The sequence below is a fragment of the Orbicella faveolata genome, unplaced genomic scaffold, assembly GCF_042242905.1.
Source record: "Orbicella faveolata isolate gen_17 unplaced genomic scaffold, um_ofav_v1 contig_46, whole genome shotgun sequence".
Taxonomy (NCBI): Eukaryota; Metazoa; Cnidaria; class Anthozoa; order Scleractinia; family Merulinidae; genus Orbicella; species Orbicella faveolata.
The window spans coordinates 11,341,544-11,362,798 of NW_028301576.1; the positions used below are offsets into that span (position 1 = coordinate 11,341,544).

General features: G+C 38.5%; 2 protein-coding genes across 2 annotated transcripts; both read right to left on the reverse strand.

Annotated features, from left to right (window-relative positions):
• Nucleotides 1–32: 32 nt before the first annotated feature.
• LOC110052420 (melanocyte-stimulating hormone receptor-like) lies at nt 33–1,064 on the reverse strand. Its single transcript, XM_020758547.2, has one exon. It carries the CDS (start codon nt 982–984, stop codon nt 49–51), a length of 936 nt encoding a protein of 311 aa, XP_020614206.2. The 5' UTR covers nt 985–1,064; the 3' UTR covers nt 33–48.
• A 6,641-nt stretch (nt 1,065–7,705) lies between these two features.
• On the reverse strand, nt 7,706–9,982 carry LOC110052364 (melanocyte-stimulating hormone receptor-like). The gene is made up of 2 exons (XM_089278529.1): nt 9,861–9,982; nt 7,706–9,773 (listed from the first exon to the last, which is right to left on the reverse strand). Exon 2 carries the CDS (start codon nt 9,430–9,432, stop codon nt 8,395–8,397), a length of 1,038 nt encoding a protein of 345 aa, XP_089134655.1. The 5' UTR covers nt 9,433–9,773; nt 9,861–9,982; the 3' UTR covers nt 7,706–8,394.
• Between the last annotated feature and the right edge of the window lie 11,273 nt (nt 9,983–21,255).

Consider the following 21,255-nt stretch of genomic DNA (forward strand, 5'->3'; position numbering starts at 1 on the left):
GGTACTTTACACAAAATAAAATTATTGAATAATATTCTGAATTCCTTCTTATAACCGGCAAAGTGTTTTTGTAACTTTAACAACAGCTTGTCGAATCTCTTTGATTCTGCAACAATAAATCAAGGGATTTACAGAGCTGCTCATGAAGACAATCGTAGAAGCAAAGATGTAAGCCACTTTCACCGAATACGTGTAACCCTGAATTCGGTGAGCAACTACTACACTGAGATAAGACGCATTTGACAGAACAAACAAACCAAGAATGTACACCATCGTTACTGTTGACTTCTTGTATTTCGCAATGCCGATAACCCTGGCCGATTTTTCCTGGTCTTGAATGGAGCGTTGATGTCGTTTGACTTGCTTATAAATCCTAGAATACGCCCAAACAGTGACGATTAAACTGGAGAACAAAATGGGAGCTGTTATAGCGTTGAAGTTTTTCCCGTCTCTGACGAAGAATCTCGAGCCCGCTGCCAAACCAAGTATGGACCAAAGGATTCCCACTGTCACCAGAGCTCGAAAATTCGTCACAATTTCGTTGTAACGAAGATGAAGATGAACCGCGAGGTACCGCTCAATGCTTATGGCTGTTAGCGTCAAAATTGAGACACCGCAAGCAATGTACCCAGACGTTTCTGTTACTATCCTAGTCACACAATACATACTGAGGTTATGTTGCACCTCTCCAATTTTGTGCGCCACGAAACTCGGTTGCGCCACTAAACCGACAGTGAAATCGGACAATGCTAGGCAACACACAAGAGTATTAGCTGGGCAATGAAGCGAAAGCGTTCTTTGATAAGCGAGAATGATGAAGAAATTTCCCAGCACGGCGGTCAGCGCGAAAAAAGAATTCACGACAGCTGTGATAATGTTTGTTGTATACAAGTAACCGCCGTTGTCGAAGTTCGTGTCTAAGGTGAAACAGCTTTGCACCGAAGCGTGAACATTTGAGGATGGATCTGACGAAAAATTCCCCATGTTGCGTCCTGATGAGGCCAAATTGTCGATGTTGTAATCCGTTTAGAAACACCTGCTGGTGTTAAAAGAGAAATGAAAAAGTTATTGGCGTGATGCAAATGCTAGATTAAACATATTATATTTCCCATTAAGGACACTTCCTTCGAATCAAAACACGAAACATAATTGCCCAGGAAATGTAAAATTCAAAATTATTTACTTAATTAAATTTTCCATTTAAGGAAAAAAATACAAGCAGTTTCGTTTGATTCCTTTTGTAGGCCAAGTGCGATACTGCAAAAAGTGATTTGGTAAACTATACTAAACACATCTTAAATTAGCTGACCTTATTAATTTGACTTTAAAAACAAATGCATGCAATACAATTCAAGTTTCGTTCTTTAGATCAACGTGGCTCTAATATCTCTTACATAATATCCTTATACACCGCACATCATATTGGATGTTACTAAAATAAACACATTAATGCCAAAGACAACTTTGTGACAGAAATACGTGAGTTGAGATGTTATCATAAGAAAGAGAAAAGCAAGTCAATATTTCATTTTCGCATCGATAGCCCTTTTTTCGTTGCAAAAATCTATTTAATTTTAATAATTTGATTTGTAACAGGGCCGCACCACTCCTTATGGACACTTCTTCAAAAAGGACTCCTCTTCAATTTACAAACACTTCAGTTTGTCTTAATGAAACCGGAGTTCTTAATTTCGCTACCTCTGTGATACAGCTCTGCCATTTTGATGTTCATATTAAAGAAGTATATTAATATTAGAGGTTTCGTTTTTTAGTATATAAACAAACCTTCAAACAAGTGTGTACATCAATTAGCCTCAGGAGCCTGTTAGCAGGCTAACATCCGAGATGAGCAAGATAATCACAGTGTGCCACAACCAAGCATTGCGCCACTATTCTCTCTCACTCGTGTTACAATCTTAACTAGACATATAACTGCGTATAAAAATCAGCCGAAGATTTCCAACCATTTTCCGATAAATTTCGTCTACTTCATGAAGATTTTCAAAACGTTGTCTAAGGATCATTTGATCTTTTCCGACCATTTTTAAAATGTTTCTGAAGATTTACGTAGAAGATTCGAGGATTTTATTTTGCTTTATCCTAAATACATTTACACAAAAACCGCGACAAAAAATCAAGATGAAATGCCACTATGCTTGGAAAGGCTTTCCAGAGCTCTGATTGGCTGTATCTGTCAAGGCATGGGATAGGTAGGAATCTGAAGTTTTAAACTTTCTCTTTAGGCCCATTATAAGTCAACATGATTAGAAATACCCTTGGTTTCTTAGAACGAACGACATGTAACTAGGAGACAGAATGGGGGTTTTGTGTTCATAGAGTAAAAGTTGCCTGACAAGTGTAATAGGAATGCAAGCAGTTTTGATCCTCACCTCTCAGTCTGCTCCTTATATATTATTAATTTTGATTTGTAATTGAAATCTATAATTGAAAGAGGGAGGAGTCATTTCATGAAGTAAAATTAATATTTTCACGGCTAATTATTTTAAGGCTGGTTTTCACTAGAGCATAAGCACAAGCACAAGCATAAGCATAAGCACAAGTGAAAACAGGCGCGACATAAGCATAAGCATAAGCAGAAACATAAGAAAAACGAACAGTTCCGTTCTTCTTGTGCATATGCTTATGCTTATGTCGAGCCCGCTACTAGTGAAAACTGCACAAGGCAAATAAGTGGGTTTGTTCTTCTTATGTTTGTGTTTATGCTTATGCTTATGTCGCGCCCGTTTTCACTTGTGCTTATGCTTATGCTTGTGCTTGTGCTTATGTTCTAGTGAAAACCAGCCAGTAAGATTGACAGAAGTAACCATAGTTACAATTGACTGTAATATTGCTTACTACTGCGATGGACTAGCATTCCATTCAGGGGGGAGTAGAAATACTACTAGTCGCTTCATGGTACTAGTACTGAAACCGGGATAACCTCCGGCCTGATGAGCCACTTAGCTCGTATGCAGACTTAACCTTTTTTTTTCGCTTACTACTAACTCTGCTGTTATCTGGATGTTGAACAGAGCAACGGGTGGTTAACTGAAGTGGTCATTCCTAAAGCCTTTGATAGCGTGAACCGTCTAACAGTTGAAGAATCCTCGAAAATCGTGGCATCCCAATCATAATTGTGTCCATCATGAGATTACCATGTAATAGAGTCGTCTGTGAAAATGATATAGCCAAGGAATTTGCCATACGGACGGGGTTAAAATAAGACCGTTTGCTCTCTCCTCTATTCTTATAAGACTTTCGCGTGAAGCTGCATGAAGGAAGCAGCCATGAATGTTGATCAGAAGAGGAACAACATGGACCCCAAAGAACACCCTTGAAGATGTTGACTTTTGAGGATGACTTTGGTTTGCCCTCTCATCGTCACCAAGGCATAACTGAACACGTGGCGACAACGGCTAGACCGATTGGTCAACTAAACTAATGCAAGACCAGAGTAACAGGATGTCATAGATATCAATAACGTTGACGAAGTACATGAATTCATCCATCTGAGCGACTAGATCAGCGGCGTGGTGGAAATTCTGAAATGGACGTTCCGGCTACAAACGTTATCGAAGGCAGGAAGAGACTGGGACACTTGCAGCGTTTCCAGAGATCCTGAATTCTACCAGGATGGGCATGCATTAAAACCAAACAATGGATCGTGACAGCAACGTTCATGGAGTTAAGAAAAAAAACGCACCGTACAACCCCAAATAGCATCCCAAGGGTTTCTCTGAGACGGAGTCATGTGGGGACGAGATAAAAAGGAAGGCCCAGAATAACATGTTGAAAGTCAGTTTAAAAAAAGATGGTTGAAAATGGATGGACTTGGAGTCAGGTTGAACGATGGTCATCTGACAGGCAGCATTGGCATACCTTGGTAACGGCCTTATGTGCTACTAAGCAGAAAAGGGGAATTAAATAAGTAGTATGGTGCCTAGCACAGAAAAAGGTCAAAACTACAAAGGTCTGAGAAATGTGGCTTCGATCAGAACAAATCCAAAAGAATCGGCAGACTCTGGCTTATGTATATAGCATAAACTGACAGATATCGAAAGCTTTTGTCCCTTAAACCTGAAAACTAACTCATAAAAAGATTATTTTTTAAACAATTTAATTACAACTTTGGTAGACTGACTAGAAAATCGATTTTTTTTTAATTTTCACTTTGCTATAAGTTAATTCTTCTTGCCGCGTCACTTTGGTATTTTCATAAATCTCTTTCAGTAAATATCTTTTCCTTATATTTCTTCCGTTCTTAGTTAAAATGCATGTGAATGGTGTATACACATATTACAAAATATAATCAGCAACAAAAGCATAAATCAGGGCAAGCAATTACAGGAAACGCACGTCTCGGCAATCCAGAACGCGCCCCCTATGATCCTTTTCACGGCAAACTGAATTCAATCCATATTAAATCGACAACAGCAAACTCTGCTGAGACATAAAAACCATGAAACTGATGAAGAGCGTAAGAGTGGCATAGAAATGCTTTGAAATGCCATGAAATTAATGCAGCTAATAAAGCGTACATTTTCGCCTGGTTTTGATTTCGTTGCGATGCTAAATTTTCGCGATAATGGAAAAATCCTCACCGGATCTCAAGTATAGCGCGTATGCGTCTGCGGTGGAATTTTTGGCTACCGAAACTGTTGCAAAAAAACACAAGCATTAAAGTAATAATTCGGTTTTACCTACGTCAGCTGAACTTTATTAAAGTAAGTAAATGCAGCCAAAGACAATTTCCAAGTTGCACATTTTATTTGAACAAATAACAGTGACGTAACTTTCACACGTCAGCAGGCGCCGAGTGATTGATCAGCTTGTGAAACACAAACTTCAATTTTATTCAGTATCGGCCCACATATTCTGTCGATTCTACCCAATAAAATAGACCAGTTTCGTGTTCTCGGTATTGGACTGGAACTAGCTTGCAACTGAGGCTCAAGTGGGGAGTCTTTTCAAACGCAAATAGCATTTATCCCTCTTCAATGATATTCCTCCTCAAGAGCCTCCATTTCAGGCTAGTTCCGGTCCAATACCGACAATGCGAAAATGGCTTACTCCTCTTTGCTTTAATGGTCACCGTCACTTTAAGGCATGAGCAACAATTTTATTTTTATTATTATTATTATTATTATTATTATTATTATTCTATTTCTTAATTTTTATTATTTTTTATTATTTTTTCTTTATTTTTTCTTATTTTATTTATAAGAATGTTGTTTTCCCAGCCCAGCCTGAACTTATTTTTGTGCTGATTTTAGGCAAAAAGATTTTTGTAAATATCCGGCTTAGATTACAGCGTATGAAATTTCTGTTTTTGAATGTATCTGTTGTGCGGATGGTGTTATACAATAATTTTGGAGCCAGTCTGCAGGCATTAAAGACTGATATGACGCACATAACTTCTTGCAGAAATGTTTTTAACATCCAACATAGAGTTAGTGCTGTTTTTGTTGCTTTTTGGCTAGTTTTGCCGTTTAGAGAAAGGAAGAATTTTAAACCGTTTAGTTAAAAACATAATTGTATTGTATTTACAAATTTTCCGACACACAAAATTATAGTCTTTTCAAATTTTCAGCTTCAGGTTTATTCTTAAAATATTCTTAAAATTTCGCAAATTTCAGACTCGATATTCTTATTTTTATAAAAACTACCCCATGTAACCGTAAACAGCTGAAAATGGGGTGCAAGTACTGTTTTGAGTTCAAAATACTCACTCATTTGGGTTCAAAATGTTCCTGATAGTGATAAGATTTGCTTGCAAGGATTTCGCATGCAGTATCCTAGTTTGGAAACTTGATTATAGCTTCCACTTACAAACAACGTGACGTACCGTGTGGTGCTGGGAACAAGTTTGAGCCTTTTGGAGAAAAGGGGTCCCTTAAGACAACAAGCATGATTTCTGTGCGAATAACGAGTTGAATTCAACGTTGTTTTTACCATCTTGATTTGAATTTAACATATAGTGAATCCCTTCAGAACTAACGTAGAACAAGAAATGCCTAGTGATAACTGATTCCCGGTATTGATGGTAGTTTTCAAGACAAACTAACCGTAAAAAACCTTTCTTACAAAAATGTTATAAAAGGAAGATATCCAGCAACAACTAGTCACAATAACTGAAAAGTTTTCAAAAAGAAGTTGCCTTTTTGGGGGTGGAAGCAAGGCCAAGCGAAAGATAATAGAAATGACCGACTTTTAAAGCCCTTTCTCTTAATTTTAGGCGGATTTTCCTCTTAATGTGCGTATGTATCATGAGCGTCTGCTGATGAGATGGACTGAAGAGGAATGCACCTTACACTCACCTTTATATTTGAGCTGTATTTCACAACTCTAGTAAAATTAATGAATTAAAATAAAGCTAAAGAGCGAAGGAGAATGGAACTCTAGCTATGGCAATATATCAGTATTCTAACATGCCTCAGAGGTTTTCAGGACAAAATTGCAAAATTGCCGCTTAAGTTTCCCTTGTCCTCAATTCCCAAAAGAGACTTGCATACAAAGAAAACACCACCAAATATTTAAGTTTGTCCTGAAAGCCTCCGAGCTATTTATGAATATTGATATATCACCGGTGGCCTACTGTTAAAGCGTTGTATGTAGCATTTCAACTGCCAGATATATTGATTAAGTCGATCTCCTAGAATCTTCTACACCTGCGTTATTGGTGAAATTATCGAAGATCTGTTTTGGAAAAAAGTTACCTCATTGATCATTTCATTGCAGGTGATTCATTTCTTCCATTTATCACATGAATATGTTGGCTATACCATTAAAATAAGTTATTTTGTTTTCATTTTACGATAGGCACATATCGACGGGAAATGGCATCTCCTCTTTAGAAGTCATTTGCTGATATTACAGAAGGCACCAATATACGGAGAAGATTATGAATTATAAATTTCTATAACCTCTAACCAGAGGCAATGACCTTTAAGGCTTTTGATAAAATAACTAATACAAGCTTCGCGTGGTCTTGGCTTATCAAATGATTAATAAAGGTGGTGTAAAATATTTGGCAGTATCATTCTTTTGCATTAGGCCGTGTGTGAGTGATAAATTATACATTCTGCAACCTTTCCGATGATTTAATAAATGAAGATTTGTAAAACTAAAGAATATGTAGCAGGAGATAACGCGATAGATAAAGAAATCTTTCCATGAATAACTTGGGGAGACAAAACCATCAGGCTCTATGCGCATATAAAAATAAATTAAAGATATGGTTTAAGATCTATTAGATTCAAAATAGATCTATCAATCAACCTAAGCACTGTTCAAAACACGAATTACGGTAACAGCAAATTGAAAGTGTCGAAATAATTATAGGTAGAGTCTTGCAGTACTAAAGGCCATAGCAAAACAAAAAAACCCGAGTGGTTCAGCTTTAACGAAAATTAAGCAAATATAAGTGCTTTCAATGTCTTAAAAGCTGTGTCAAAGATTCAATAAGGTCATTCATTTTCGTTATCACCACAGATGACGCAATTAACACCAACAAAGTTAATTTCCACCCAAAAGTTATTCCGAAGAGGAAATGAAGATTTCCATTGCTTTCCCTAGCCTGCGGTTCAGATATTCAAACAATAAACAAATTTACTTATTTTGGCTTTCTCGCGGTTGGTTTTAGACTGGTTTCCGCGTGTTATTCTATTAAAGATTATCCAAAATTGGAGGGAAAAAGAACATATAATGAAAAAATATTGCAACTTTTATTTTAACACCGACAGCTTTTATTCATTAGTATTTATATTTTCACAGACGCAAGCCACGATTTTTCATAAATTTGACAATTCAGTGTCTTAAAAGGAAATTAAAAAGAATAAGAATTTGCGCTCAAAAGACAAATTACCCGAGGCTCTATTGCTTTCAGATACAGGGACTGCAGCCAATGAAAACTAGTTTGGAAAGTCATGAAAATACAGTATGACTGCGATTTAATCAATTTGAACTAAACTAACCTTAATCCACGCGCGCATAATGTGTTTGACAATCCATTCCTTCCCCATATCAATGTGAACAAACCACACCATTAAATAGGGAATAAGTGGAGACGGTAGAAGAAAAATAGATAACCTTTTCAACACTTTTATTACGGGTTTGAGATTCTTCCTGTTAGCACTGACGCGACACAGTTACCGCACACATATAATGTACAAGTTGTGTGGAATACACGTAAGGTGCTGTTCTTTAGGCTCTGAAACTCCAGTCCCACTTTATCATCGGTAACTTACTGAATAGAAATACTCCTGATAAATGAGGCCATTTTAGACGCCTTTCTAATGCCACGTTCAGGTAAAATTTGGGTATTTGAGTATTAAAAGTCAGATCACTTTGCGCCTGCTGTGGTTCCCTTTGGGTTTTCGACACGCGTGTCGATGATTACTTGCTGCTCGCGCCATTTCCAACTGTTTTGGAGCCGGCTGCGTGCCGCAGTTGCGGAGGAATCGTAGCAAATGTCATCATGCTCTGGTCATTCAGTCCAGGAGTGACCGCTGTGTTACGTTTGACTACCGCCCAGACAGCCTGTTTTACTTCCTTCATCCTCCAACAGTATATCAGCGGGTTAAGTGAGCTATTAATACAAACTACAGTCGAAAAAATATCAACTGCAATTTTCACGTTTGCTGTAAATCCGTATTTCAGCTTCGCCGCCATTACCCCCGAATATGGCACATAACAAACAAACGACAACATGAACACGATAACCATTGTGAACGTAGAACGCTGGTATTTTTTCATGTTAAGCCCGATTTGAGCGTTAGGATCTAACGACACTCTCCTCTGTGATTCTATCTCACGTGCGTGGCGTCGCACGATTTTATAAATTTTGAGATAGGCCACTGAGGTTACCACAATGGAAACGAGTTCGGTGATGATGACAATTGCACCGAAGACACTTCTATGTATAAAATAAAGCGAGGTCGCGGCTAGTCCTACCACCCAAAAACAACAGGCGGTTGTCAATATGCGCCCTTTAGTGATAACCTCCTTGTAGCGCAAGTGCAGGCGCAACGCCAGGAATCTCTCGATGGCAATGGCAGTCAGTGTAAGCAGCGACACTGCAGTTATCGAATAACCAAACACTATGTTCACGAAGCGCCCGTAACATGCCAGTTTGTCTGCCCTGAAGATTTCAGCCATTTTATAGCAGACGAAGCTCGTCTGGACTGTGAGACCAACCTGAAGATCAGCGAACGCCAGCGTGGAAAGCAAGATATTTGACGGAGAGCGCTTCAGCTGCGTGCGCCATATCGCTATCACAACTAGGACATTCCCGACGATGGCAGGCAGAGCAAAGAACGCGTTGAAAATACAAGTCATTACATTGGAAATGTAAACAAGTTGGTTTTCCTCCATGCTAAAGTCCATCGTTTTCGCGAAGACGCAGACATTTTGATATTGAATCAGTTGTTCCATTTCCGAAAATGTTTGGCGCTGAACCTTTGTAAGGCTGAAACAAGTCAGTTAATACCTGCTTTGAGCAATCGCGGAACAGTCTTAACCCAGTCTGTTTGGTCTCTGTTTGTCAGCAATCTTTGAAATCTGGTGGTCTTATTTACTTCTGGTGGAAACAGCAATCCTCATTTCATATAAAAATCACAACCCTTTCCTGTTTGGATAGTTGAATTGTCGTAAAAAAAAAAAAAAAAAAAAAACATCTTTTTTCCACCTGCTCGGATGCTCCAACTTTGCCGAAGACGACCTTTCAGAGAGAGACGTTTTCTTGCGACATTAGTTAACCTCAAGGGCAACTCGGCCTATAAGAAAAGCGACATAAATATTCATGGAATTCAAATAAAGCTCTTTGGTATTGTTTTTGTGAGGATTGATTAGATATTCTTCACCTTAAGACATTTACGTCCATCTAGTCGTTTGTACAGACGTTCTACTCCCCATTACTCAAACACGAGATATTCTGCAAACTAAATACTTTGAGTCGATAGCTTTGGAAGCTATATTTTTGTTTGAATAATGCGCTCTCTTAAATTACACCAGATGTAAAACGAAAAAACAAATTGTATTCTCAAATGTCACCATTCATTACCCAGGCAACTAGTCAGCCTCCTAATGGGAAATGCAGCATATTACTCTGATGAAACTGGAAACTTGCCAAAGCACTGTGGTGTTTTTCCGACGTCAAAATGATTTCAATATTTCCCTTTCAATTTACTGGGGAAAAGACAAAACAAGTTCAGTAACAAGACCTTTAAACAAGTCATTTAATTTGACATTTCACGTAATTTCAGAAATTTAATTTGGACCAATGTAGGTCATATTAATGTGAAAGAAGGAGGCTATTGCAAAACTGGCGTCCTCCTTTCAATTTAGCTTCGTCTCGAATTCAAGGAGGCACTTCGGAAAACGTCAACGTGTAACAAAATAGATCATGGCCACATATTTAAAACGGATTCAATGCTTTTTTCTGCGGTGGGCAAAATAATTTTAAAGCGGTATAGAATCCTTTTAGCAATTAACACCGTAATACTTTCTGCAATACAAACAGGGAACAAAATTGGATCGCAATGGATACGGTTTTCTTTTGTTCTTAATAATGTAGTCGAATATATTATTAGTTATGAAAACACGAGGAATATAAATTCGTCCAGGCAAAAAAGAGATTCTACTGTGTTCCTGAAGCCAATTATTTTAGTTGTGAAACGTCTAGATCATATCGCAAAAAAATTGTGGTCAAGTGAGAGCATTTTATAATGGTGCCAAATTTTCCTATGAATAAAAATTTGAAAATAAAATTGCGAATTTTATTTCGTAACCTATTTTAAATGTTGAGACCTGTAATTAACAAAGCTGTATCTATTCATGAGAAAGTGGGACGAATAATGTTTAATGAAGAGGGAAGGATGATGTAGTCGATAAAGCTGTTTTCAATAGTTTTTATTAACTATGCACCAAGTTATGCTTAAAATAATGTCACGTAATATTTTCAAAGTACACGAGAAAAGGTTTTTAAGACCAAATTTCCATTGATTTCCATATGATCCGTCTTGTTACCTTTAAAGTACTATTTTTTTTTTTTTTTTTTTTTTTTGCACTTTTGCTTCACAGTAACCTATTGTAAGTTAACGAGAACTGAAATTGAATCACACGCTGCATTTAAAATGATAGAAATTAAACGAAAAAATTAATATGAACGACAGCATCACAAAGGCGCATTTGGTCCAAATTGCACTGCATCTTCAAAAAAACAAACTATGGAATTGTGATTGGTGGGTTATAATTATATTTTGATGCCAAGCGAGAGGATGTTAACTGACAGTTTTTTCATAATGCCGTAAAACTCACGTATTCAACTCAGGAAGTCCATTTTAACCAAAATATTTTCTATCATCAGACTTGGTTTCACTAAAAATACAAATCGCTAAATCGCGTTCAAAATTCGGAAGACTCGCGAAATTCAAATTACTACTTACAGTCACACACCTTAAGCTATTAATACCTGAACCAAAACGTGAAAATCTAGGACTGGTCTTTTTAATTCGACAAACTCTCACCAGACAGCTATCAACAGCTGAACTAATTACCCCACACTGACCCAGCCGGGTGGCGCGAATTTAGTCGGCAACTGAAACGCTAAAAGGAAGACCACTTCTGCCGTGTTTCAGGCCCGGAGGGGGGGGGGGGGGGGCACCGCCATATACGGGCTATATAGGTATGTGCCGCTGTGAAGGGTATGGTTTTCAAGCAGTTTGCTCTAGCATAGGGTATATAAATCAGAGCATTTGGGTCTAAAATAGGGTATTATTTTTCACGAAACTGACCAGTTGGTTGAAGATTTTATCTAAACTAAGGAAACCAGGAATTGCCACTCAAAAATATAAAAAAATGAAATCGGCAAGTTTAAATTTTTGTAACTCAGCCTCAACATCGTCGATAGATGACTATCATAAAACACTACTGGATATTATTAACTGTCAAAAATCGGGATTCAGACGGAAATCGGTGGTTTTAATACTGGTTACTCTAGTATAGGTCAGCAAAATTTAGCTGAACTAGCTCTTAGTATAGACTAAGGGTTCCAGGGTCCCAGCGGCACATGCCCACCCAGAAATTCCTAAAGTACCCCCCCCCCCCTCCCCGGGGGTTCAGGTATCACAATAAGTGCTCATTAAAGAAATCAACTCATCAGTCCATTGGTGTCGCAAAGCAGAGTCATATAGGCAGCCGGAGACGGATTTCATTATATATATTCAAAGCTAAGGTGGAAAGAGAGACAAAGGCCGGTGATTTATTAAAAACGAAGCCGGATGCCCCACGCTAGGAATCGTGGCCGAAAGTTAATTGGCTCTTCAGAGCAGCAGACTTCCTTTGTCAAGAGGAGTGTATAACAAGTCGACAAGCTGACAAATGAAATTACAGAAAATGGCAGTGAATCCGATAATCTCCCAAGGAGTTTTTGTTAAGTAGTTTTAAGGAGATTTGCTGACGTCTAACAACCAGCTGCAAATTGCCTACGTACCGAAAAGGTTTTTTCCCTGCAATTCTTTTGTAACAAACCAGTTCCTTCCTCATTCGAGAAACTCTACAGAAGCTCATACGGATGCCTATATTAAATCCTAAGATGAATTTCACAGCGCGAGTTTGGATCAATTGATGTTAGCCAGGTTTTTTTGGAACTCACACACTGTCAACTGAAGTTTGGATTAAGTTAAATAAACAAAACAAAGCGTAGCTTTGACACTTCAGAAGGCGTTTGCCGAAAGGTCAAGTATGGTAATATTTATTTGTGAGCAACCCAAGAGATCACAATCACGGCTGTCTTTCTGAGTGAGCAATTACACGGACATATCTTCTTTTCTGTTTTACATCAAGATGAACTCAAACACCACAGATTTTGCTTTGAATGAATCAAGCCAGGCACCGTCGATCTTTTTCTGCCCCCAAAAAACAATGTTCACATGGATTTTGAGCGACACGACTACTTTCTACACGGCAATGGCGATAATATAAACTGCATGTCCCATCACCATTTTCCTAAACATCGTAGTCAACACTGAAACGGTAAAGCGGAAAAGAGAGATGCAAACCAAATTGAACATTTTGTTGGCTAGTTTGGCAGTGGCGGATTTATTCGTGGGAGCTATTTCTATGCCTTTGAGTATCACTGTAGACGCGTTAGTTCTCTGCAAGATTGTCAACATCTCTTTTTGTGAGAGCGTTTGCAAATCAGCTGGTGCTGTACGGTGCAGTCTGTTCGTCTTTGTATCATTTGACTGTGATTGCTTGGGAGTGGTATGTGGCGGTGAGACGGTGCATTGTAGACAATGTCATTGTCACAAAGAAACGGGTGAAAAAAGTTTGCAAAAAACATTTGGCTTCTAGCCGTGTTCACGACAACTCCCATCCGCATTCTGAAAGTAGCAGGTGTCAGCTATAACTACCTTGAGCCCTTAAACGCCAAAAGAAAGTTAACGATATACGACGTGGTCCGGCTGTGTTCAAAGAGAAGCTCGAAAGAAAAATTGCCAAAGCCACTGCTACACTTACAGCTATGTTGCTGATATGTTACTTTCCATTAGTCGTTGTCCTTCCTTTCGGAGAAACTGTTCCCTTCCTTTGAACAAACTCGTTTTTCCGGTGATCAGAAAGTCTCGTACAGTTGAACTCTCTCGCAAATCCTCTTCTATATTGCTTCGTTCTCAACCGCCATTTCAGGAACGCGATTCTAGATCGCAAAAGTGAAGGAATGCTACTACCTAGGCTACGAGCTCGGCTCGCCATTGGGTAGCGTGATCACAACTTGTGAACTGACGAGGGAGAAAGTTGAAGCGTTAGAGGATGTAGAATTGAGTTAAGGCAGAACGATGTAAATGAAGCTTCAAGCGAGTCTTTGGGAAAATCCAAAAGCGGATTTTGCACTTCTGTACTAAACAGATTAATCCACTGAGGATCACTCAGATAATGGTACATTGAAAAAACCGAAGAATCCGCTCTGGGCAATGATTCTTCGGTTTCTTTGATGATGAACCATGAGTCGAGTTTTCTTGGACTAATCTGTTTAGTAAGAACCACAAAATCCGTTTTTTGGATTTAAGAAGCCAATCTTGGATTCCACCCTACCCCGCCCAAGAACGCACCCTTATTGAAACACAAGAACACACCTGTTTTCCCTGAAGCCTTTGACGGTTCTTTATTTCAAACGCTTATTAAATTTTAAGTCTCTAACATTGATCAGCGCCAAAATTTTCAGTTAGAGTCACCCAGTACAGGATCTTGAAAGATGTCTAGGAAACCCTGTTACATCTCCATTTCTTGGTTAAAAAAAGATTGAAAAGGTGTGTTGAGTTGTCGTTCATCACGTTTGGTTTTAATGCAATTTGGACTGAGAAATGTTTTTCAATCTTTTATAATCATTTTAGGTAAACTTTAAGATTGCATCTGTAGTTAGGTACCGAAAATTGCCAAAAATTAAAGTATTTTAAGATTGCCTTCCCAGCATCCAAATGGGGGTAAGTTTGAATCCTTAAGGACTGGATAGCGTACTGTTATTCTTTATTTTGTAACTCTGTAGCGACTCCGAGATAATCTACTAATCTATAATCTGCTAGATTATTTCTGTTCACAGTTCCCAAAATATGTTCAATGTAAACCGGTCTGAGTAATGATGGAAAGACTACTTCCAAGCAGGAAGTCCTCAAACGGCCTGCATCGGGTAACCCGCAAGGCCTGACTAAGAGGCACTGTCAGCAACCAGAACGGGACAAATCACCCCGGCGTATATCAAGAGAGCTTTTAGCGATGAGGTGACGTGACAGAGTTGCTTAACTTAAACACTTGTTTCTACCCTGGATGTCTGCTTAGGCCCCTTGCCTTCAATATGACGTGAGACAAGAAGACCGAATGCAGTTTGCCTTACTGCAAAAAGAGGAACATCTCAGACTTCTGGCAGATGATCCTCTTTATATCCGATCGACTAAGGGTCCGAAGCACTGCAGGAGCAGGTTGTTAGGGTTGCCGTGAACACAAGCAACACTTTTCGTGGACGCAATTTCCCGGAACAGCCCACAAACCTAAGGAAGATATCGATGGCCAGGTACGGCATGGTGCAAGTTGTCTTGTTATCTTGAGAACAAAAGTCATCTCTCTCTGTGGACCATGTCAATGAAAATCTTTACTAGTTCCTATTCTGTCAAGCCTATTCTCGTGTTAGGATGCAGGTCTTGGTACTATAACAAAGAAAATCTAAAGAAGACTCAACTCCAGGATTAAAGTAACCGCCTAGGGAAGGTAAAGCAGAAAATTTGCTGCAGTTTGACGAAAATCTGACGTCATTCGGACCTTTACTCTAGGGAACAGCAGGAAGGGCTAGAAAAGGACTGAATTGGACTGTTTACGATAACTGCAGAATCTCTCGCGCGCTCATTGGCTAATTTTCATTGTCAATAAGCGGACAGACAAATGATTTTATAATTTATGCGATGCGTCAACGAGCGGGAGCGGACAATCTGACAATTTGTTATCGTAAAAAAAACAAATTGACATCAATTTTTCATACGTCTGTCCTGTTATTGACAATGAATTTAGTCATAACATTGTCAAAGTAGTCCGCAGATCTACTCGGCTTTCGCCTCATGGATCCACAGCTACTTTGACAATGTTATAACGAAATTCATGAACATTAACAGGACAGACGCATGAAAAACTGACGTCAATTTGTTAAATCTGTCAGAAAACAAGAACCTGGGAGTTTCGTGGAATCAAGTGTCAGAGCGTGACAGCGCAAAACCGAGTACCGTAGAGGCTGCAGTCAGATCGAGGCTTTTTGCTTCGGTCGAAGTAAATTAATAAGTACATGCGTCCAACATTATTCTGCCAAGAATTGGCGTGGCTCTGGAAGTGTTGGAATTAACGTATCACCAATTGAAATCAATGATTCATCAGTGGCAAGTTAATCTTTATTTAATAAAGGAGAAGGAACACTCTAAACCGGCTATGAGTGGGAAACATTTACCCGGGCGACGGCAAAACCCATGTTTGGTCAGCTCCATGACAGTGACACTTCAATGTAGTAATAAGCACTTTACCAATTAAGTGGCAAACATTTTGCTCCTCGATGAAGTGCGGTTTTAAGAGAAAAGGCGCCATCCAGGATCTCATACATTTCATAACTATTTTGCCTTCACTACACAACCAAACAGACTCAAAGGTTGAAGCATGGGCGCGTTGGTCAGCCAGGCCCAAGATATGTTTTAATTGTTACAATAACCTTACAGCAAAGTGGATAAGAGATACGTCAAGTAACGTCCTACATGCGCCAAAGCCGGACACGTAAACCCCCAAAACCTCTTGTAAGGAAAAATAGGGACCGTGTACCCCCGACCAAATGCAGTGGCACCACCTTTGGGGTTTTAATGTTGATCTATAAACAACAGAATGAAAGACAAATCAAATAACTCTAATTACAGAATAAACCTTATACGACAGTGCTAGTGGCAAGGCTGACCGTAGAATGTCGCAAATTTTTCAACCGTCTCTTTTTACAAACGTACTACCCACGGGCCTTCGCGTGCTACGCTCGCACCCAGTTCTCTGTTCCGTGTCGGCAAAACATTAATTTATGTCAGTGCCGGTTATCACAAATTACATTTTTCTTTCACGGCAAAATGATCAACCTACGACAGCTGAAACCTATGAGTTCTGTTTTTCGTGAGCTAAGATACCGCAGATATACTGAGTTGTCTGATTGGCTAAAAAAGACCATGCAACATTTGCTAGCCAGTCAGAGCAAATAAACTTTTTTTTGACCGAGGTCGAATTTTAAGACGAAATCCAATAAGAAATCGAGCAATTTCAGTTTAATGGACAAAAATCATCTACCAGAATAATGTTAAGTACATAAAAATCCTTTTTTCCATTTTCTAAAAGCTACAGCTATAAATAGTTACCTTAAATAACATCAAAAACAATTTCCGATAGAAACATGAGAAAATAAATTTCAAAGTTCAGAGGATTTGTGCAAATTCACCGGTAAAATTTCATCGTCATTGTCATTTCACCAGTACTTTCACCGTGTTGCGATGTGTTGCGACATGTTGGGTGTTGTTGGCTCAAGTTTGAAAATGGTCAAATTTAAGCCAACAACACCCAACATGTCGCAACACATCGCAACACGGTGGCCAAACGCACGCAACATGTTGCGCCCAACAATGTTGCGATATGTTGCGTTGACATGTTGCGATCGTTTGGCCGGGGCTTTACAGTGACTTGGCTTTTTGTTTAAGTATTCGCACGTGGTGTGAGTACTTCTGGTTTTACGTGTGGCATTTATTTAAGATGCCTCTCCAAACCGTACTTGAAGCCTCTTTTCACCCACAATAAATTTATTAGGGGAGGTGATGAACGCGGAAAGAAGGACGCTTGTGCTTATATTAAGATTATTGAGCGGCGTGGCAGAAAAAAAGTTTAAAAAAAGGGACGACGTGTCTTAAATGACATTTTCAAACAAGCCATGACTCTGCGTAGCTTTTCTTGGTTATGCTCAGTTATATAAAGACCTGTGATTGCGTCTATCACCCCCCAAATAAAAACACCGACAAATTTGATACAGCCCTTAAAGACCTCCCAAGCTCTCAACATTAATTATCTTCGTTAACTTTGTATAGACGAATCCCGTTCAAGCCTGTATTTTTTTTTCACAGCTGCTTAAGTTGTGTGTATAACTTCGATGATCAATCATGTCTTCATATCTTTCTCCGCAGTTCAAATATATGGTCTTTCATATATTCACTTGGTATAAACAAATTTATTATTACGCCAAGCAATTATCTCCTAGTTGATATTATCCTTATCAGCTGTCCGTCTGATGATATATTACTATCATATGAAAGCAATTAATCTTTGATTACTCACTGAGCCATTTCAATGCTTTAATATCACAAAATTTCGCAACAACGTAAAAGCACTTCGGAAATTGCGCTGACAGTTGTGGTGAGACAAGAGGAAGTGATGATGTTCTCGCTTCACGAATCTTATTGTTTTCGCGCGGGCAACGTAGAACCCTTTGATTATTCTCGTGAATTTATTGAAGGAATCCTTGGACTTTGAACAAAATTGCTACCAGTACGTGACATTTCCTTGGATGGAGGAAATCAAATAACATTCTCGAGCAAATTTTCTGTAATAGATCTTTAATAACCATTTTTGGCCCAAGCCGGCATAAAGTGATTTTATAGGCAGTATATTATTTCTGAGACCCTTCCAGGGTTTTTAACGCCATTTTACGGTAAATATATGGAAGAAGTGAAGAATCTTATGTCTCACCATTTACGGAAAATTCTAGTTCTCAGAACATTTATCAATTGAAAATTAAAAATATCAGGTTAAAGAATTGAGGGACGTAGCCGCGCTAAAAATTCCGCAACGGAGGTTTCGTTTTTCTATACGATTGTCTATAAGACCGGCCAACAGTTCGTGGAAAATTGAGACATTAGTATGGAATACAAATATGTAATTTCCCGTCTCCCAGCATATCTTGCTCCTTCACATTTGCACAAAAAATAACTTTCTAGGTTCTCCCAGACCCTTAATGTGATCAGAAACTACGAAATGGCACATTGGTTATGGCTAACAATAATAATTAAACAAATAGAACATGGCGAGCCTGTTTGCATAGTTTACTACAAGTGCAAGAGACCGGGGTATCTTTAATATGTATTACAGTGCCATGCACCGTACTGTTGCCAGCCAGGAAAGTTTTTCATTAGTTCTTGACAATTTCTGACATCTTTTTGACGACTTCTGATGGCTTCCGTTCCAAATGGCCGATCAAACAGCTGCGGGTTCAAATGTTCGCAGGTTGAGACTTTTGAAACTCCCAGGAGAGTGAATGGTGACTCTGAGAATTTTACATCTCTGTCCTCGACAGTTCCCATGGTTTGATTGGCGGATTCAAATAAAAGCCAGCAAAAAGATGTCAAAATTGAATCAAAAACTTTCCCAAGTGACAACGCTACCTACGATGCGCAAGGACTGGAACAAGTTATTCCAAATTTTTCCAAGCTGCCGTTTATGTTAGCATCAGGTAATGAGACAATGAGGTAATAATTTAAAGCCAACAAAATGCGATCAGAGAGTGCTTGGTTATATACTCATGATGTAATAAATGCTGGAATAAAGCAAAATACAACTGTGTCACGATTACCGGTACGTATCTAGAGCTGTAAGGTTAGAGCTGGAGGCAGTGTATCCCGTTTCCCCAATCTACCAAAAGCCCTAGTAGAATGCTGTGGTCACGAGCATTGTGCCATGTTGGTTTATGAACTGTGTGTGCAGTCTCGTTGATCAATACCGATACATATTTTGGCATAGTTGATAGAGGGAATGGTTATCCCGGAAGCTAGGAATATCATAAAAGGTAACAAAGATGCCAAGATTAATTTTGCGTTTGAAGGTCCACGACCTTGCACAATCTTTTGTTTTGCGCTCATACACCATGCATGAATTACGTATCCAAAACGTTTTTATTGCTTTGTTTCTCAGGCAGAAGTTAACAACCATTGTGTTTTGTGTAAGGGCAAGGCCAAACAAGTTAACAAAAACACTCAACAAAGAACTTTGTCGGATTTCATAACCATTTCTCTTTGGCAAATGTGGTTGCTTGGGAAAGTTTAGCTTCTTTGTCTCCCTGATCTGATTTACACGTTACTCTGGATGTCCTTGATAAATGGTTAACAAATTTCAACGGGAACCAGATCCAGTTCATTCTATTCTAGTTACTTGGGAACGAATTCGAATTGCTGATTATTTCATGTGAATGATACAAAACTTATTGTTTTGATAGGTTGAACATGCACTATCAATTCGCTTCAATAACTTTGATTCCAAACTCTTACATTGACAGATTCTTAACATTGCACTTTGGTGGTGAATGGGTTGACAATTCACAGACTAAACTGCCGAAAACGTACTCGTGCGTCACTCGTAAATTTCATGTTTTTGTGTCGAAAAGACTAAACATCATACATGTAAAATCTTAAAGCTGTATTAGCGTACACTACAGGATACACTGCCAATATAGACAATAATAAACTGCAGTATTATAGCACATTACGCCAGATTTCAATAAAATGGTAAACAATTAACGCTTGACGTCATTAGCCTTGCCCACTGTTGACGTCAGATCGCGTGACAGAGCATTGTGTTGAAAATAGTAAGTGATATAACTGCCAATTTTACTCTCAACTTGGAAAAAAAAAATACAAAACGTAAAAGATTGTAAGTCGGTAACTCAACGCTTTAAACATTGAACTTGTTCTCCTATATTATGCCTTGTATATTTCACATTATTTCAGGTTGGAATGATGTTTTTAGGTGCAATATCAAAAAAAGCTCTTCAGTCAAGCGATATTTTTGGCAATGATCACCTCTGTTTTTAGCAATGAAAACAAACTCAAAACAAAGATTGTGACCAGCTTACCACAAATAAACTAGTCTCTCTGATTTTAGTAATAAAAACAAAACTACATAAGTAGATGTAGACGTGTTAAGCTATAAATACAACGATATTTATTTTAAAACTGCTGGAACATACGGTATTTCATCTCGACACAAGATTAGGGATTAGCATATTTGGTCAGTGTTTAACATTAAGCCGCTAACATATAATGACTTAGACGTAGATGTTAAACATTAAGCGAAGATATAATGACTTAGATGTAGATATATTTAGTAAGAAATATAACGATATTTATTTTAAAACTGCTGGAACATATTTTATCCCAGCGCAACTTTAGGGATTAGCATATTTGGTCTGTGTTTAACATTTAGCTATGATATAAGGAGTTATTCTCTGAAAAAATGAGAAGCACGTTGCAAACGCTTGCTGATGATATGGTAATCGTAGTGTTTTCCGTGATAATTTCCAAATAGAGAATGCACGCGCTTGATGTGGTAGCATAGGTTAACTTTCATCCTTGTGTTTGGTAGTAATGAATGCCTTCCTTAAAATTTGCGCTCTGGAGCAGGAGATGATTGGCGATGTCGAAGCTGTTTAAAGGCTCTTTGACTGTTGATTCTTAATAATAAATCTCCCTGCTGTAGATGAGTTAGTCGAACCGATTAACGTTCGCCACTTGGGCACTGTACACAAACGATATGGACCTGAATTTTAACTATTGCGATGCTCAATGAAACGACACAGTTGAATGATTGAATTCAGTACACTTCAAGATCAATGCAATATACAATAGAGACATTTTATTCCTCTAAAGATTATAGCTTGATTCT